The sequence below is a fragment of the Ictidomys tridecemlineatus genome, chromosome 7 (genome assembly GCF_052094955.1).
Source record: "Ictidomys tridecemlineatus isolate mIctTri1 chromosome 7, mIctTri1.hap1, whole genome shotgun sequence".
Taxonomy (NCBI): domain Eukaryota; kingdom Metazoa; phylum Chordata; class Mammalia; order Rodentia; family Sciuridae; genus Ictidomys; species Ictidomys tridecemlineatus.
This window is the reverse complement of record NC_135483.1, coordinates 167,289,493-167,306,485: the sequence shown is the minus strand read 5'-3', so window position 1 is coordinate 167,306,485 and position 16,993 is coordinate 167,289,493. Positions and strand designations below refer to the sequence as shown.

The 16,993-nt window shown below is 32.2% G+C and overlaps 1 protein-coding gene across 10 annotated transcripts in view; it reads right to left on the bottom strand.

Annotated features, from left to right (window-relative positions):
- The window catches only part of Nbeal1 (neurobeachin like 1), a 185,907-nt gene that overhangs the window by 58,984 nt on the left and 109,930 nt on the right, over nt 1-16,993 (bottom strand). For all 10 annotated transcript variants that reach the window (XR_013424260.1, XM_040294730.2, XM_021735694.3 and 7 more), the window contains 4 exons: nt 13,044-13,349; nt 12,804-12,953; nt 5,278-5,435; nt 2,867-2,991 (listed from right to left, as the gene is read on the bottom strand). Coding sequence is in view for 9 of the 10 variants with exons in the window: in XM_040294730.2 (XP_040150664.2) it covers nt 2,867-2,991; nt 5,278-5,435; nt 12,804-12,953; nt 13,044-13,349 (739 nt within the window). In the remaining variant the exon portion in view is untranslated. The remainder of the gene's footprint in view (nt 1-2,866; nt 2,992-5,277; nt 5,436-12,803; nt 12,954-13,043; nt 13,350-16,993) is intronic.

Sequence of the window (16,993 nt, the reverse complement as noted above, 5' to 3'; positions counted from 1 at the left end):
ACACCAGTCAGAATGGCAGCTATCAAGAATACAGTCAACAATAAGTGTTGGCAAGGATGTGGGGGAAAAGGCACACTCATACATTATTGGTGGAACTGCAAATTGATGCAACCAATATGGAAAGCAATATAGAGATTCCTTAGAAGATTTGGAATGGAACCACCATTTGACCCAGCTATCCCACTCCTCTGTCTATACCCAAAGGACTTAAACTCAGTATACTATAGTAATGCAGCCACATCAATATTCATAGCAGCTCAATTCATAATAGCCAAACTGGAAGCAAATTAGATGCCCTTCAATAGATGAATGGATAAAAAAACTGTGGTATATATACACAATGGAATATTACTCAGCAATAAAAGAGAATAAAATTATAGCATTTGCAGGTAAATGGATGGAGTTGGAGAATATCATGCTAAGTGAAGTAAGCCAATCCCAAAACACCAAAGGCCGAATGTTCTCTCTGATAAGTGGATACTGATCCATAACGAGGAAAAGGGAGGCATGGGAAAATGGAGGAACTTTGATTTGGCAAAGGGGTGGGAGGGGAAGGAGGGAGCAAGGAGGCAGGAAAGATGGTGGAATGAGATGGACATCACTACCCTAGGTACATGTATGACTGCACATATGGTGTGACACTACATCATTTACAACCATAGAAATGTAAAGTTGTGCTGCAATTGTATACAATGAATCAAAATGCATTCTGCTGTCTCATACACCTAATTAAAATAAATAAATTTTTTTGTAAAAAGGGCAAGTCTAATGAAGATGTAGGAACAAAAAAATTGTTTTTCTTAAACCAAATTATTTAAAAAAAATTTTTTTTTTTAGTTGTAGGTGGAAAAAATACTTTTATTTTATTTACTCATATGTGGTGCTTAGAATCAAACCCAGGGCCTCACGCATGCTAGGTGAGTGCTCTACCACTAAGCCACAACTCCAACCCCTTAAACCAAATTATTTTTAATGATAACTTAATAATATATTTTCTTTTTGAATACTCAAATTTCATAGTTTACAAGTGTCTATGTTTCAAAACACACTTCACAAATCATCTATTTGCAATTCATAATGGATTTTCTATCAAAAAATATGTAAATATTGGTTAATTTAGTAGAAAAATCCATACTGTAATCACTATTCTGTATAATTGCAATGAGTTGCTTACAAAGCAGTACTGAGGTTAAGTGAAACAAAACAAGAAAAGTATTTTTAAAAAAGAACAGTGTGAATCAAATATATAAGTAATCAAAATACCTACATAGACAAAAAGGTACGTGAAACATTTATAGTTAATTCTGAAATATATATACTTGAGGGAACTTTACAGAGATCGATACTGCTATTTTTTTATTGTTGTGTTTGATGTACTATTTCCAGTTTCACAATGAAATATGTAAATTATTTTCTTCAGTACAGATTATACCTGGAGTAAATTTTTTAAATAGGTATTGAGAAAAACTGAGGTGGAAAAATAAATTTGTTTTACTGGACTTAAAACTTAACTGAGAGGATTGAGTATGTAGCTCAGCAGTATGCTTGCCTGGTATGCTTGAGGCTCTGTATTCAACTCCCACCAGATAGATAGACAGACAGACAGACAGATAAAACAACTGAGACCAAGAAGAAGGGACATAAAATTATATCTGTATATATGTACAAAAGAGAAGGGGAGAAAGAGAGAATTAAATACTACTATTTAAACAATTTCTAGATTGAAATTATTCACCAAAAAATGTCTGCTATATGAGAAAGATATTTAAATTTTAAGAACTAGATAAAGAACATTAGATTCAGGATAGTGAGAGAGATAAGCAACAAATAATTGCTGCTATGTAAGATGTAATGGAAGTCAATGTTTGTATTATGGATAGGGATAATATTTTGCATTAAGGAAAATCATCATAGCTGCCTTATTTGAGAATGTAAAACAATGATGGGCATCATGACTTCCTTGATTAATTTAAAGTATCAAATGTATTGGCTAATATGTTAAATCAAAAAAATAAGATCTTGGGGATGGGGCTGTAGCTCAGCGGTAGAGTGTTCACCAAGCACATGTGAGGCCCTGGGTTCGATCCTCAGCATCACATAAAAATAAGTAAATAAAATAAAGGCATTGTGTCCAACTATACCTAAAAAATAAATACTTAAAAAAATAAGATCTAAAAGTTGGCACTCATTTCATCTATAACCTATTAATTGAATACAAGATGCAGAGGTGGCTATGGTAAAATAACTACAATTTAGTATACATATGACTCTGAATGACTTCACAAACAATATTCTGGGGTATTTCACAGATCTATTCCCCAAAAGAAGAGAAATGACAAGTGAGATGGTTGGAAAGAGAGGGCTTCCTAAAAAGTAGTAGAAACCTCTTAAACTCTGATTTGAAATACTGCTAGGTTAAATATGTTAATGTACTTTGCTCTAGAAGAAGGCATTGGCTCATCTAAGATGTGAAGAGTCTAGAGTTCTTTAAAAATACTTTGTTTTTATAAACAAAGTTTATAATGGAAAGGCCTAAAAGATTGCTAAGAATTCTAATCATAATTAACATTAAGTTCTCTAAGAGAAAAGGACATTGTTTCATTATAAGACACATACCAATTGATTTGAAGTATAATTTTATATTTATAACTTTTTTCTTTGAGAAATTACAATAAATGGAAATATGACGTAACTTAGATTTAGGCCAAATATAACTGTATTGAACTCATACAAACATTTATATATCGATTATAAAATGCCATCCTTCTTTCATAAGTAAATATTTAAAAAATAATGAATAAAGCAATAATAACCAGCCCACCAACACCTTGCATTCAACAAGTAATTAACAGTCACTGGAACTTACCTAAATTATCTCTCAAGGCACTAGCTTCCTCATGAGTTTTGAAATTGTAATTTGGCACCAGTTTAAGTCTCATTCGGGAATAATTTTCCACATTAGCTAGTTTCCAGTGAATTGGATTCTGTTTCCTAAAAATATTCATAAGCAAACAAGTAAAATTATTTAGCTTTGACTTACTAAGATTGGTGACTAAAAGCAGTATAAGAAAACATGGAATACTTTACATTTGGCTTAGTACCATTTTATAAAAAAGTATATCTAATTTAATCCAACCAACCATGAGAGAATTAAATTTGTTTATCTATACTAAATACAAGAAGAACCTAAGAGGCTCAACTATTTGCCTAAGATGCCATGAAGTTTACCAGTAGCAGAAATAAGAGGAACAGGGACTTTCAGAATGATAGCCTGATACCTTACTTTCTCTGTTGAGTGAAAGTTCTTAATTGACTATAAAAGGGTTTATATTTCCAAACACCATTTTAAAAATAAAATAATTTTACTACAAAAAAAATAATAAAATTTCAAATGGATAAAAGATCTGAATACAAGAGCTAAAACTATCAAAGAAAACAGAGATAAATTTTCATGACCTTGGACTTAGGAATGGTTTCTTAGATGACACCAAAAACGTGCAAAAAAAGGAAAAATTAGATAATTTGGACTTCATCAAAATTAATTTTTGTACATCAAAGACCACTATCAAGGGGCTGGGGCTATAGCTCAGTAGCAGAGTGCTTGCCTTGCATGACTGAGGCACTGGGTTCGAACCTCAGCACCACATCAAAATAAATAAAATAAAGGCATGCTGTCCATCTACAACTACTAAAACACATTTTTTAAACAAAGATCACTATCAAAAATGTGAAAAAATAATCTACATATTTATGAATAATCTGATAAAAATCTGTTATTAAGGGTTGAGATTGTAACTGAGTGGAAGAGTACTTGCCTAGCATGTATGAGGCACCAGGTTTGATTCTCAGCAACACATACAAAAAAAATAAAATAAAGGTCCATATACAACTAAAAAAAAAAAAGAATCTGTTATTAAGTCTATGTATACAGAGCGGGACATGGTGGTACACACCTATAATCCTAGATACACAAGAGGCTGAGGAAGAAGGAACGAAATTTTGAGGATAGCCTGGGAAACTTAACGAGACTTTGTCTTAAAGTAAAAAAATAACAGAAACAGGGGACCTGGGATGTTGCTTCATGTTAGAACATCCCCGAGGGTTGAATCCCCAGTTCTTGCAAAAATATATATGTAAATAAAAATATAAATGAATATATAAATGAAATACTGACAAATCACCAAAAAATTAAATAACCTAATTTTAAAAATGAGCTTAACAATCTAGTAGAATTTCTTCAAAGAATATATATAATTGGCCAAAAAGTACAAGAAAGATGCTCAAGATCACTAGGAAAAGGGAAAGCAAAATCATAACATTTCACACCCACTAGGAGAGCCATAAAAAAAATCAGAAAATGACAAGTATTGATTAGGATGTGGAGAAACTGGAACCCTCATACATTGCCAGTAGGAACATAAAATGATACAGCTGATGTGGAAAACTATTTGGCAATTTCTTAGTAATTTAATCACAGAATTGTATGATCCAGAAATTCCCCTTGTAGGGTATATACCCAAAAGGATTAAAAACACTTTTAAACAATTATTCTGGTAGTACTAATTATAAGACCTCCAAAGTGGGAAACAGCCAAATACCCATTGACCAATGAATAGATAATTAAAGGGTGGTATATCCATACAATGAAATATTATTTGGCCATAAAAGAAAAAAAGTACTGTTATATGCTGTGATATAAAGAAAGACATTATGTTAAGTGAAAAAAGGACACAAAAGACCACATATTGTATAATTCCATTTACATGAAATTTTTGGAAGAAGCAAATAAAGATAAAAAGAAGGCTGGTAGTTGTCAAGGATAGGTGTCAAGTTTCCTTTTAAGAGTGATGAAAACATTCTAAAGCAAGACAGTGGTGATGATTGCTCAACATTATAAATAAATTTAATGTCACCAAATTGTATATTTTCAAATGGTAAATTTATTTTAAATGTATTTTACCACATTTAAAAAAGCACTGCAAAAATGATAACACAGTAAAACAGAAGTGACTTAGATCAACAAAATAAACTGTAAACACATAGCACCATTAACCCTAGCTCAAAAAGGTAGTCAGAAAGATAGAAGTAAACTCGCTCAACACTGAATTGAATGTCCTGTAATACAGCTTTTATCACAGGATAAAGGAAGATAAATAACTGCATAACAACAAAAACATATACACAAACCTCTAATCATTCCAAACCTAATTCACAAAATAAGTTTTTTTAAAAAAACATACAAATTGGAATGAAAATTAATACATTTTATAATCCTACCTTTCAGCCCAAGGTCCCCTTTCACACGTAAGATAGAGTCGCACTGCCTTCCAGTGTCTAAGACAGGCTAACTGTTGACTGCTCAGTTGTTTAAGCATATTATTATACCGCAAGTTCTCCTGGCGTGTTTTTCGATTAAATGGTTCCACGAAAAACTCCTAGAAGAATAGCAATAAAAAAGCGCTTTGAATCACAATTTACAATATTGTCAACTTGACCAATAAAATCACATAATATGGGTGGGGTTGTGGCTCAGTGGCAGAGCACTTTCTTAGCATGTGTGAGGCACTGGGTTCGATCCTCAGCACCACATATAAATAAATAAAAAATAAAGGTACATCAACAACTAAAAATATTTTAAAAAGAAATCACATAATATGAGAAAGAAGTTGGTGACCAACATGTTTTTATTATTCCATTATAATAATATTCTTCGATGAAATATGATAATTCTAGCTATCATACATTTATTTTTTTAACTTAAAAACTTCTAGCAATAAACATGTAAAGAACTTCAAACATGGAAAGTGTGTCAACAAGGGATTTTTAAAATTAGGTTAATTAACCTTCTACTATTAGGTGAAATAGTTTTCCTTTGATATCTTTTTATTTATAAGGAAGGAGATGCAAGAATTATAATCACATTCCAATGGCCCAAAAGTCAATCCCAAAGACAATAGGTAAGTCTTTCATAATGAGAAAAGTCATTTGTTAGTAACTCTCTGAACAGCATCCTTGCTAGTTTTCAGGGTAAAAAAGACTGATAAAAATTTCTACTAAAATGTATCTTTAAACCCTGAATTTAAAATTTTTATAGTTTTCTAAGAGATAAGTGGTAAAACAGTTTATCACAAGATGACACTCATCTATTAGGATCTATAATACAGCATTAATTTGTTTCAAGCAAATCAATACTGAATTACATTAAAACGAACAGTTAAAGAACAAACATTTAGGCAGTATAGCAGTACACAGTTAAAAATATAAGCCCTGGAGTTAGATCTGAGTATAAATTTTAGTTACTACTCTAAGCTAATTCTCTTTTCTTAAAGAAAAACAACATTTATTTTTAGTTGTAGGTGGACACAATATCCTTATTTTATTTTTATGTGGTGCTGAGGATTGAATCCAAAGCCTCATGCATGCTAGGTGAGTGCTTTTCCTCTGAGCCACAACCCCAGTCCCAAATTTTCTTACCTCAATCTTTATTTTGTCCTAACTAATTTTCTGGGGGAAAATGTCCTAATCTGTTAAAGGAGGTTGACCATAACTATCATGAGAAAAATGAAGATCTAAAGTGCTTAATAAATGCCAGAAAAATAAATCTTCCTCAATAAATTGCAGCTATTATTAATATATTGTTAATGTAACTGTTACTTGATATGTAGAAAATCAATGATCTGGGCTATAATACTATCAAATTTTAATACAGATCATTTCTGAGAAAATTGAGGAAGTCAGGATAGCTCCATGAAAATCACACATCAATTTCATCAGAGTTTTAAAGTTAAAGCACATATGGATATTCCTAATAGGTGTTTGTAGAAAACTAAAGGTAAAATTATAGGGGAAATGTTGATGAGAATATAAAATGGTAGAACATCTGTCAGGGCAATTTAACATTATTTATGATAAGTACTACATACTATTATTTCTACCTATCTTAGGGAAAACACAAAAACATAACTATACAAATGTTCAATACTAAATAAAAATAATGTAAAAAGGGAAAATAAGGTTCAACAATGGGAAATAAATATCTCATACAATAGAATACTATGTAGTCATATAATGGTACAGGAAGATAAATACAGTCCTTTTTTTCTATGGGTTCTGTTTCCATAGATTCAACCAAACATGGATTAAAAATATTTAGGAAAACAAATGCATCCATATCAAACATGTACATATTTCTTCTTGTCATTACCCCCTAAACAACACAAAAGTATAACAACTGCTGAAATAACATTTACATTGTATTAGGTATTATAAGTAACCTAGAGATGACAAAGTACAGAGGAGGATGTGCAAACATAAGACACATAAAAATACAGGAAAGATACAAACCAAAATGTTAACAGTGATGAAATTACAAATATTTTTATACTTATTTTATGGAATGATAATTTTCATTTGGTAATAAGAAAATTAGGAATAATATTATGATATAAGGAAATGGTAATAATGAGTAAGAAGAATAAAAGATCTCATATAGAACAAGGTCACTTCTCTGTTTAAACACACATACCAGCCACAAAAGGGGAAAAAAGATCACAAAATAGTACTCCAAAATATTAAAAAGATAGCAACTAAGTCGTATTATGAATTCTTTCATTTTCTTTTTTAAATTTTCAACATTTCTTATCAATATATTTTACTTTTATAACCAGAAAAAATGGGGCATTAATCTGGTCCAAACTCCTTGTTTTATAGATATGGAAACTGGAGCTAGAGGGATTACAAGTTTTGCTTCCAGGATTATCCAGCTATTATGTATGAAAGCTGGTACCATAAGTCAGATATTCAAACTCTCAAATAGATAATGGGTGAGAAAGAAAGAAAAATGGATTGGAAAATATTACTCTTTTCAAGGCAGTAAAAACAATGCAAAAATTTTCCTATTTATTTATATCATCAGTTTTTTGATTATACATTTCTTTATTTTTCAATGCATCCTATGCTACCTTAACCAACCAACTCTTCTCAAAGCAAACTTTTATGCTTAACATAGAGTGCTGCTGTTGGCTGGATCCCCATCTTTGTACCTGTAGTAGACGATGTGTTCAGTTTGCTCTAGATACTGCGGCCTTCCAAGCAGCCACAGCTATGACTCAGAATCCTCTGTGCATCTGAACTAGCAAGTGCCCCCAAGGCTACACCCAGCTACTTGGACAGCAGGTAGCAATAGCGCAGAGGGAGCTTTGGAGCAAAGGTCAACCCATAGCATACGTGTTAGAGCTATTGGCATGAAGATCATCAGTGGGAAAGACCTTAATTTTTTTTTTTTTAGATGTTGATGGATCTTTATTTTATTCATATATTTATATGTGGTGCTGAAAATTGAACCCAGTACCTCACACATGCTAGGCAAGTACTCTCCCATTGAGCCACAACCCCTCCCCTTAATATTTAAAGAAATAATTTGTAGGGGACAGGGTTGTAGCTCAGTAGTAGAGTACTTGCCTAGCATGTGTGAGGCACTAGGTTTGATCCTCAGCACCACATATAAATAAATAAATAAAATAAAGGTATTTGTCCATCTACAACTAAAAATATTTAAAAAGAAAAAATAATTTGTATGTATGAATGAATGAAATGTACCAGGGATATCCCAATATCAGTAAACAATTCTTTTTCTTATACCTTCTAAAGCTACATTCAGTTATAATTATTGGCTACGACACACTTGAGGCACATGAAATACATAGTGTCAAAAAAACACTATGGTTGGGATCCTAAATGCCCTCAAAGGTCATGTGATAAAGGCATGGTAGCCAGGTGGTGGCACTATTGGGAAGGTGATGGGACCTTTAAGATGTGGTGCCTGGTAGAAGGAACTTAGGCCACTGGGTGAGTGCTCTTGAAGGGAATGCCAGAGTCTCAGCCCCTTCTTCTCTCTTTTTTGCTTCCTGGCTGCTAGGAGGTGAACAAATGTCCTCCTCCATGTCCCTACAGGCAAAGTAACAGTGTTAAGAGATCATGGACTGAAACTACTAAAACAATGAGCCAAAATAACCCTTTCATCTTTATCTCAGGTGTTCTGTCACAGTAACAGACAACTGATTAAAACAAATAGTACTGAAGGGAAAATAAAGCTGACAACCTAGCAAAAATATCATACAAACGCTCTTTTTTCATTTCAGAAATTAATTGATACCATTCCCTCGTCTTTTTCATAGTTAATCTTTTTATTTATTTGTTTGAGGTAGTGGGGATTGAACCCAAGGATACTCTACCAATGAACTACATACCCAGCCCTTTTTAAATTTTTATTTTATTTTTTAAATTTAAAGACAGGGTCTTACTAAGTTGCCCAGGCTGGCCTTAAACTTGCAATCCTCCTGCCTCAGCCTCCAAAGTCACTAAGAGTACAGGAATGTAACATATCAGCCAGCTCATAATTACTCTTGAAAAATGAGTTACATAGGTTTTTACACTTGGTGTTATTTGTATGTTTAATTGTAGCTATTACAACACATATTGATTTAAACATCTTTTCATTCATTTGATATTTATATTTCTTCTTTGTTGAAGAGTAATTTTAAATTATTTTGTCAATTTATTAATTGTATTTTTTATAGGTAATTTTGTGGATTCTTTATTTTTACTCTGGACATAAATCCTTTGTCCATAATTTATTTGCAAATATTTTCTCCTAGTACATGGACTGTTTACTTGCTCTTTAATAGCATCTTACAACAACAAAAGTTTTTAATTTTGATTAAGCTTAGTTCATAAATATTTGTCTCTTATGTGGTATGTCTTTGGTGTTTTATATAGGAACTCTATAACTCTAGGTCACACTTATTCTTTTTCTGTGGCTCCTTCTACAATAATTTATGAAGCTTGTCAGGTATGATCTTATTGATTTCACATTTAACTGTATAATCCATTGGAGTTATAATATGAAGTGAAAGTCTGGTGTTTCTATGAAAAATGAAAAAAATAACACAACAAAAACTACAGATATCTAATTGTTCCAGGATCATTTGTTGAAAAGAATGTTCATTCTCCACTGTATTCCTGTTACAACTTTCTCAAATTTTACATAAACCTATATATGTCTCGATTTCTATATTTTTCTATTTATTCTATGGGTTTATGTGTGTATTCTTGTGTCAATATCACACTGTTTTGATCAGTGAACTTAAAATACATCTTAAAATAGTAGCATCAGTCCCCTAATTTTTTCTTCTTTTCCAAAATTCCTATGTCTTTTCAAATTTTAGAAACTGTCTTTAAGCACAGAGAAACTTTCTAACATTTTAAAAAGTACTGCATTAAATCTAGTTTCTTACATTGACACCTAAGTATTTTATTCTTTCAAAGCTATTGTAAATAGTATTCTTTAAAAAAATTCTGTTTCTAATTGTTCATTTCTCATAAATGGGAATATGAGTAAGTTTCATATTCTGATTTTATATCCTATAATCTTGCTAAACTCATTTGTTTAAAAAAAACAGATTCCTTGGGATTTTCTACATAGAGAACCATGCTATCTGCAAATAGTTGTTTTGGTAAACAGTTTTATGTGAGTGCCTTTTATAATCTTTTCTAAAATAGTGACTACATGTAAGAAGAGTGGACATTATTACTACCTAGGTTCCCTATGTGAAGGGAAAGCCCTCAATTTTTCATCTCGAAATATGAAGCTAGCTGTAGAATTTTTTTAGAGATTGAGATAGTTCTTCACTATTCCTTGCTTTTTAAAATAATTATTTTAGTTATAATAGACAAAATACCTTTATTTTATTTATTTATTTTTTTATGTGGTGCCTTACATGTGCTAGGCAAGCGCTCTACCACTGAGCCACAACCCCTCATAAGTGGATGTTAAATTTTGTTGAGCTTTTTCTGCAACTGATATAATTTAGTTTTTCTTGACCTGCCTATTAATGTGGTCACCTATATTGATTGATTTACAAATACTGAACCAGCCTTACATTACCAGAATAATCTCCACTTTGTTGTGATGTTATGTGTACAGCTGGATTCGGTTTACACTTATGTTCCTGAGGGTTACTGGTCTGTAATTTTCTTGTCCTGTTTTTGCATGTTTTCAAAATAACAGCAACATTGTCCTCATAAAATGAGTTAGCAAGTATTCTTGCTCTTCAATTTGCAGAAGAGACTATAAGGAATTTGTATAATATCTCCATTAAATTAAAAATTGCCATTAGACACTATTACCCTATATACATATATGATTACATGACCTGTGCAACTCTACATCATGTGCAAGAATGAGAAGTTATACTCCATTTATGTATGATATGCATCATGTCAAAATGCATTCTACTGCCATGTATAACTAATTAGGTCAAAAACTAAATAAAATTAAAAAGAAAAAAGAATTTATCATTGAGACAAATGGCCCAGTATTTTCCCTTGTGAAAGATTTAACTATATTTGATTTCTTTAACTATGCTAACTCTCTACTTATTTTTAAATAAGTTCTAAATTCTGTATCTGTCAAGAAATTCATTAATCCAAGTTGTCAAACTTATGGACATAGAGCAGTTTGCAGCAGTCCCATTTTAACATATTAACATCAGTGGAATCAGTGATAATAATGCATTTTTAATTCCTGATATAATTTTTTTTTTTTTTTTGCTTCTGGCTAGAAATTTTATCAGTTTTACTGGTTCTTTTAATAGGGGGTATTGTTTTGTTTTGTGATGCTGGGTATTTAACCTATGGGTACACCACCACTGAACTATACCTCTAGGTGTTTTAAATTTTTATTTTGAAACAGAGCCTAAGTTGCATTGCTGAGGCTGGCTTCAAACTTTCGATCTGCCTGCCTCAGACTTTTGAATCTCTGGGATAACATTTGTGAGCCACTGCACCTGGCTTTACTATTAATTTTAAAAGTTAGATTTTGGTTTCATTGTTTTTCTCTATTGCTTTTCTCTTTTAAATTTCATGGATTTCTGTTCTTTGTTAGTGTCTTATCTCTGCTTGTTACAGGTTTAAAATACTTCCCTTTTTCTTTTTTTAGTTTCTTAAGGTACAAACTTAATTTTTTAATATAAATATATACAATGCTTTAAATAGCCCACTAAGCCCTGATGTGCACCCTGCCTCCTCTAGTATCTACTGAGGACTTTCAATTTAAAAGATTTTCTACAAGATCATTATATACAGAATGTTTCACTATTATTTCAATTATTATTGACTAGCTGTTTTTCTTCCAATTCTGAAATAATTTTTTTTTTTTTGCTTCTGGCTAGAAATTTTATCAGTTTTACTGGTAAAGACAAACAGGCTATTACTTGTTTTCAAATTTCAGATTTGATATTACTCTCGTGTGCATATTAAATGCTTAGAATAAACACAGAAAACTAAACATTAAAACATTGTTTTAGCTTTATGGTCACTGTGACAAAAACACCCAACAAGAATCTCTGAGAGGAGGAAAAGTTTATTTGGGGTTCATGGTTTTAGAGGTCTCAGTTCACAAGATAGCCTTTGTTACTCTGGGCTTGAGGTGAGGTAGCACATCACAAGGGAAGGGCCCAGTGGAAGAAAGCTGCTCAGCTCATGACAGAGTCAGGAAACAGAGAAAGGAGGGAGAAGGGCTGCAGTGAGTGTAGAGGCCCACTTCCAGGGCACACCCATAATGACCCAATTAAACCAGTCAGGCCCCACCTACTTAGTCACCATCCCGTCACTCCATTCAAAGTGGGATGGACTGATTAGGTCACAGCTCTCATAATCATTTACCTCAGAACATTCCTGCATTAACAGGAGCTTTTCAGGGACACTTCATATCCAATCCATAACAAACATTTAATAAATTTTACCTGAAACTTGAGCTTGCTTTCTCCTCCTTCCCGGTCTCGTTTATGCATATTTACCATTAGGGCTTCATAACAATTCTTCCAGTAAAGTGCCATGTTCTCATGACCATCATAAAATGTATGAGCTTCATACTGCTTCATATAAGGTATAATCTTATTTAAAAAAAACATACAGAATTTGTACACATTCTGTAAAACTGATAAATCAATAAAGCAATCTTGCTCAAAAAAGAGAAAACTTACATATTTTTCAATGTAAACTTGCCATTCATTTGAACTGCAATATTCTTGAAAATCTTCAAAAAATGAGGAACTACCATTGGTAAAAGGTAAAGAAGGCAGGTGCAAATTCATGAAGAGAAGTTCATAAATTTTGGAAACCAGAGTTCGGACAAGGGGAATCAGAAATGAGTAGATTTCAGTCTGTTCCTTGATTGACTGACTGAGAACATTTTCCAGCTTCCCTAAAATGTAACATGCTTCATCCTGATTTTCAATCACTTTGGTTTGAAGAAGGGTATTTAGCTTAGCTGATGCCATTGCACAAACCTGGAAGAAAACAGGTTAGATAAGAAAGGACAGACTAAAGTAGACATTTAGTGAGAGTAAAGTTTCTACCTCACTCTGCAAGTGCAGAACTTTTATATAATAACTGTCAAAAAATTGTGAGATCTAAGATATTATCTTACTTCTAAGCTAACAACTAGTCCTGCTACATTTTCATAGATGTTAACATACAAAATAAAGATTCTTATTTACGGACAAATATCTCCAGCAATAGTAATAAGGATAGTATCAGCATTTGGACGGTTCCTGAAATCACAATCCCCATCATGAGACACAAAAAAGACTAGATGATAACTGCACATAGAGTAGTGGTAGTTTGGAGAGGAGCATCAAGCTCAAGGAACTTGAATCTTTTAAACTGGGCTGCCAGCTTATCTGATCTTTGCTATGGAGAGAGAGATTACCTGTATTATATCAGGCAGTAAACAAACCTGCCTTTTGCTCTACAAAGAAACATGAACTCAAATTTCCACAGTTGTTCACTATGCAAACATTCTCAAAAAGAAGTTTATATGGACAGCCAGAGCCTCTACTCACATGATATGCTGAAACACAAGACACTCATGGAGAACTCTCTTACCAACAAAGACTGCAGGAAGTACTGTCTTTCTCAGGTTATGAATGAGGTAGCATACATGCCCAATTGTTATTGACAGCCATTTTGTGTTCAAAAGGGAAGCCAGCTTAAGACAAACTTAAGAGCAGTGCGGTAAGAATGGCAAATGGTGGAACCAGAGTTCTGACTGAAGGCTTAAACTCATCTAAACTATGGAATTCTTAATTCTAAGATCTAAGATTTCAAAGCAGGAAAAATTACATAACTGTGCCTCCTTTTCCCTTAACTCCATAACCTAATTTTCAATTATTATCTCCAATGTAAAGAAGAACAAAAGAAAATAAGAAATTTTGAGAATCAGCACTTCAAGATTGTTTTTGTGCCAAAAGCTAGTCTTATTCATATTAGTACCAACAGATCGTTGCAGGCCAAGGTAATAAGAGACTACAGGCAGTATTTCCATGCAAATATTAACAAAGCAAATAGCACTGGAAGAAATAATTTCTAAGACGGTTCAAAGCTTTAACTTCTCTACTACAAAAGTGAAGCTCCACTACCCTCCTCATATCCCCCATCCTCAATTTAGTCTTTGAATCTAAAGAAACTTAATTCCAATATGAATATATATATATATATATATAAATACATAAAAGAATATAAAATAAGTGATAAAATCCCTACATTCAGGAAACATATGTTAATATTCAGTATTAGATCAGTATTTGCTAGATATTAATATTTAGTATTAACAATAACTTTTTTTATCAAGTGCTTTTAAAAATACTGTACACATAAAAAGTTGAATATCAAGTGCTTTGCTTTTAAATGAATATCATGGCACTCAACAGCTCTACATTTATACATTTATTTAAAAGTATTAAGGTACTTTGAATAAGTAGCAGATAATTTCCTTGGCCTTAATTTTGGATATACACATACCACATACATACATGTTCCTCTGGCCAACATTATAAAGCACATTAGTGTCACCTGAGAAATTACAAAAAATACTGAATGAATTACTATGGGTGATGCCTTACATAGGTATTTTTAAAAAGCTCCTCTAGGTGATTTCATGTGCAGCCAAGTATGAGAATCACTGAGCTTAAAAAAACAAAAACAAAAACAACAACAACAAAAAAAAACTGAAAAAACAGGGAATCTAACTAGAGACTATATTCTGTATCTAAATGAATAGCCACATAATCCTACTTTGGAGATAAGCTGGGAAATCTTGGTTTTTATACAAAATCTCATAACACTTATATTTTGGTCCTATTCATTAAAATGCACAGCCTCACATAATTGTACTTTTATATCTGAAAGAGTAAAATTAAACAGCAGGCTATTGAGAAATATTTGAGATAACTAACTACTGATAGATAGGATTAGCCTCATCTGTAAGTGCTATACTTGTTTGCTTATTGAACAAGTATTTATAGAGCTCCTAGGAAGAGAAGGCACTGGATATTTAATGGTGAACTACAGAAACAGACATTTTGCCCAGGGTAATGCCATCAAATAAAAAAACACCAAAGGTAACTAACTACATGTAAAACAACAACAAAAAAATAGTTCTAATATCTAAAATAAATAAGTACCTTGCATGTTAGCTGCAACTGCTTGGACAATCATTAGGCTAATATTAATAAAAAGGCCAAAAAAACTATCCTTGTTCTATTTCTGGTGGAAGAAAAAAAAAGATACTATGATGAATATAAAAGTGTATAAGGATTGCAGTAGTTAGATTATCATAGGATATAGTTATCAGTAGGATTAATGGACAAAGAACAAATTATTTTTTAACGTTCTTAGTTTGTGTACTTTCAAATAGTACTTTAAAACTGTACAATTCAAACTTTTACCATCATGTGTCTTTTTTTAATATTTATTTTTTAGTTGTAGTTGGTCACAATATCTTTATTTTTTTATGTATTTTAATGTGATGCTGAGGATCAAACCCAGGGCCTCACACATGCTAGGCAAGCATACTACCATTGAGCCACAACCCAGCCCCACCATCATGTGTCTTAATACCCATTTTCCTGTTTAGTTTTTCTGCCAAACAATGAAATTCTATAGTGAATATGATACTTTCATGAAGAAGAGGGGGGATAAACTATTTAATAAACTAACAGAGAAGTATTAGTTTATATAATAGTAAGAGAAAGAAAAAAACTCAAAATACCCAAATAAATGACAATTTTGGTAATATAAGATATTCATAGAAAACTATACAATAGGAAGGAAATATATACTATAACATTAATAGTGTTTTTTCTTAAGGTATGGAATGTTGAATAATTTAGTTTTTTCCTCTTTATGCTGTTGTGTTTATTCTCCAATAAGCATGTGTTATACTTATGAGCAGAAGGAAGAATTCACTAAAAAATATAATTATCAGATAGTGGTCTCTTTTTCCTTGGTACTGGGATCAAAACCAGAGGCCTTCTATCCATTTTATTTTGAGACAGGCTTTTTTTAAGTTGCTGAAGCTAACCTCAAACTCGTAATCCTTAAGATCTAACTCACTAGTTGATTGGATTACAGGTGTGCACCACTACACCAGGCAGATTATGGTAAAAATAGGGCAACCTTATGTCAGAATTGTAACTTTTCTCTGTTTTTAGCAAATCCTAGTTTATCAACAGCATTAGAAACCAGACCCACCCTGAACACAAATACAAAAGCTATGGGATACTTATGATGAATCCAACTCATGTCTCATAAGCACCCAATGTAAACAGAAAAACATGACAGACTAAAATTCACATAGAACTTTTCCAACCTTGTAAACTTTAAATATTCTTTATGAATATATTTAGCTTCTGTTTACTTCTAAAATCTACCACGTTGATTAGCGCATTAGGTATTTGGTGTTTGGTGAGTGTAAAAAATATGAAATACAATGTAAAATTGTGGATTAGCAAAATAGCATGAAAAGACCAATATAAAAAATAATTTTCTTAAAAATGAAAGCCCTAGGGTTAGGGTTGTAGCTCAGTGGTTGAGTACTTGTCTCGCATGTGTGAGGCACTGGGTTCAATCCTTAGCACCACATAAAAATAAA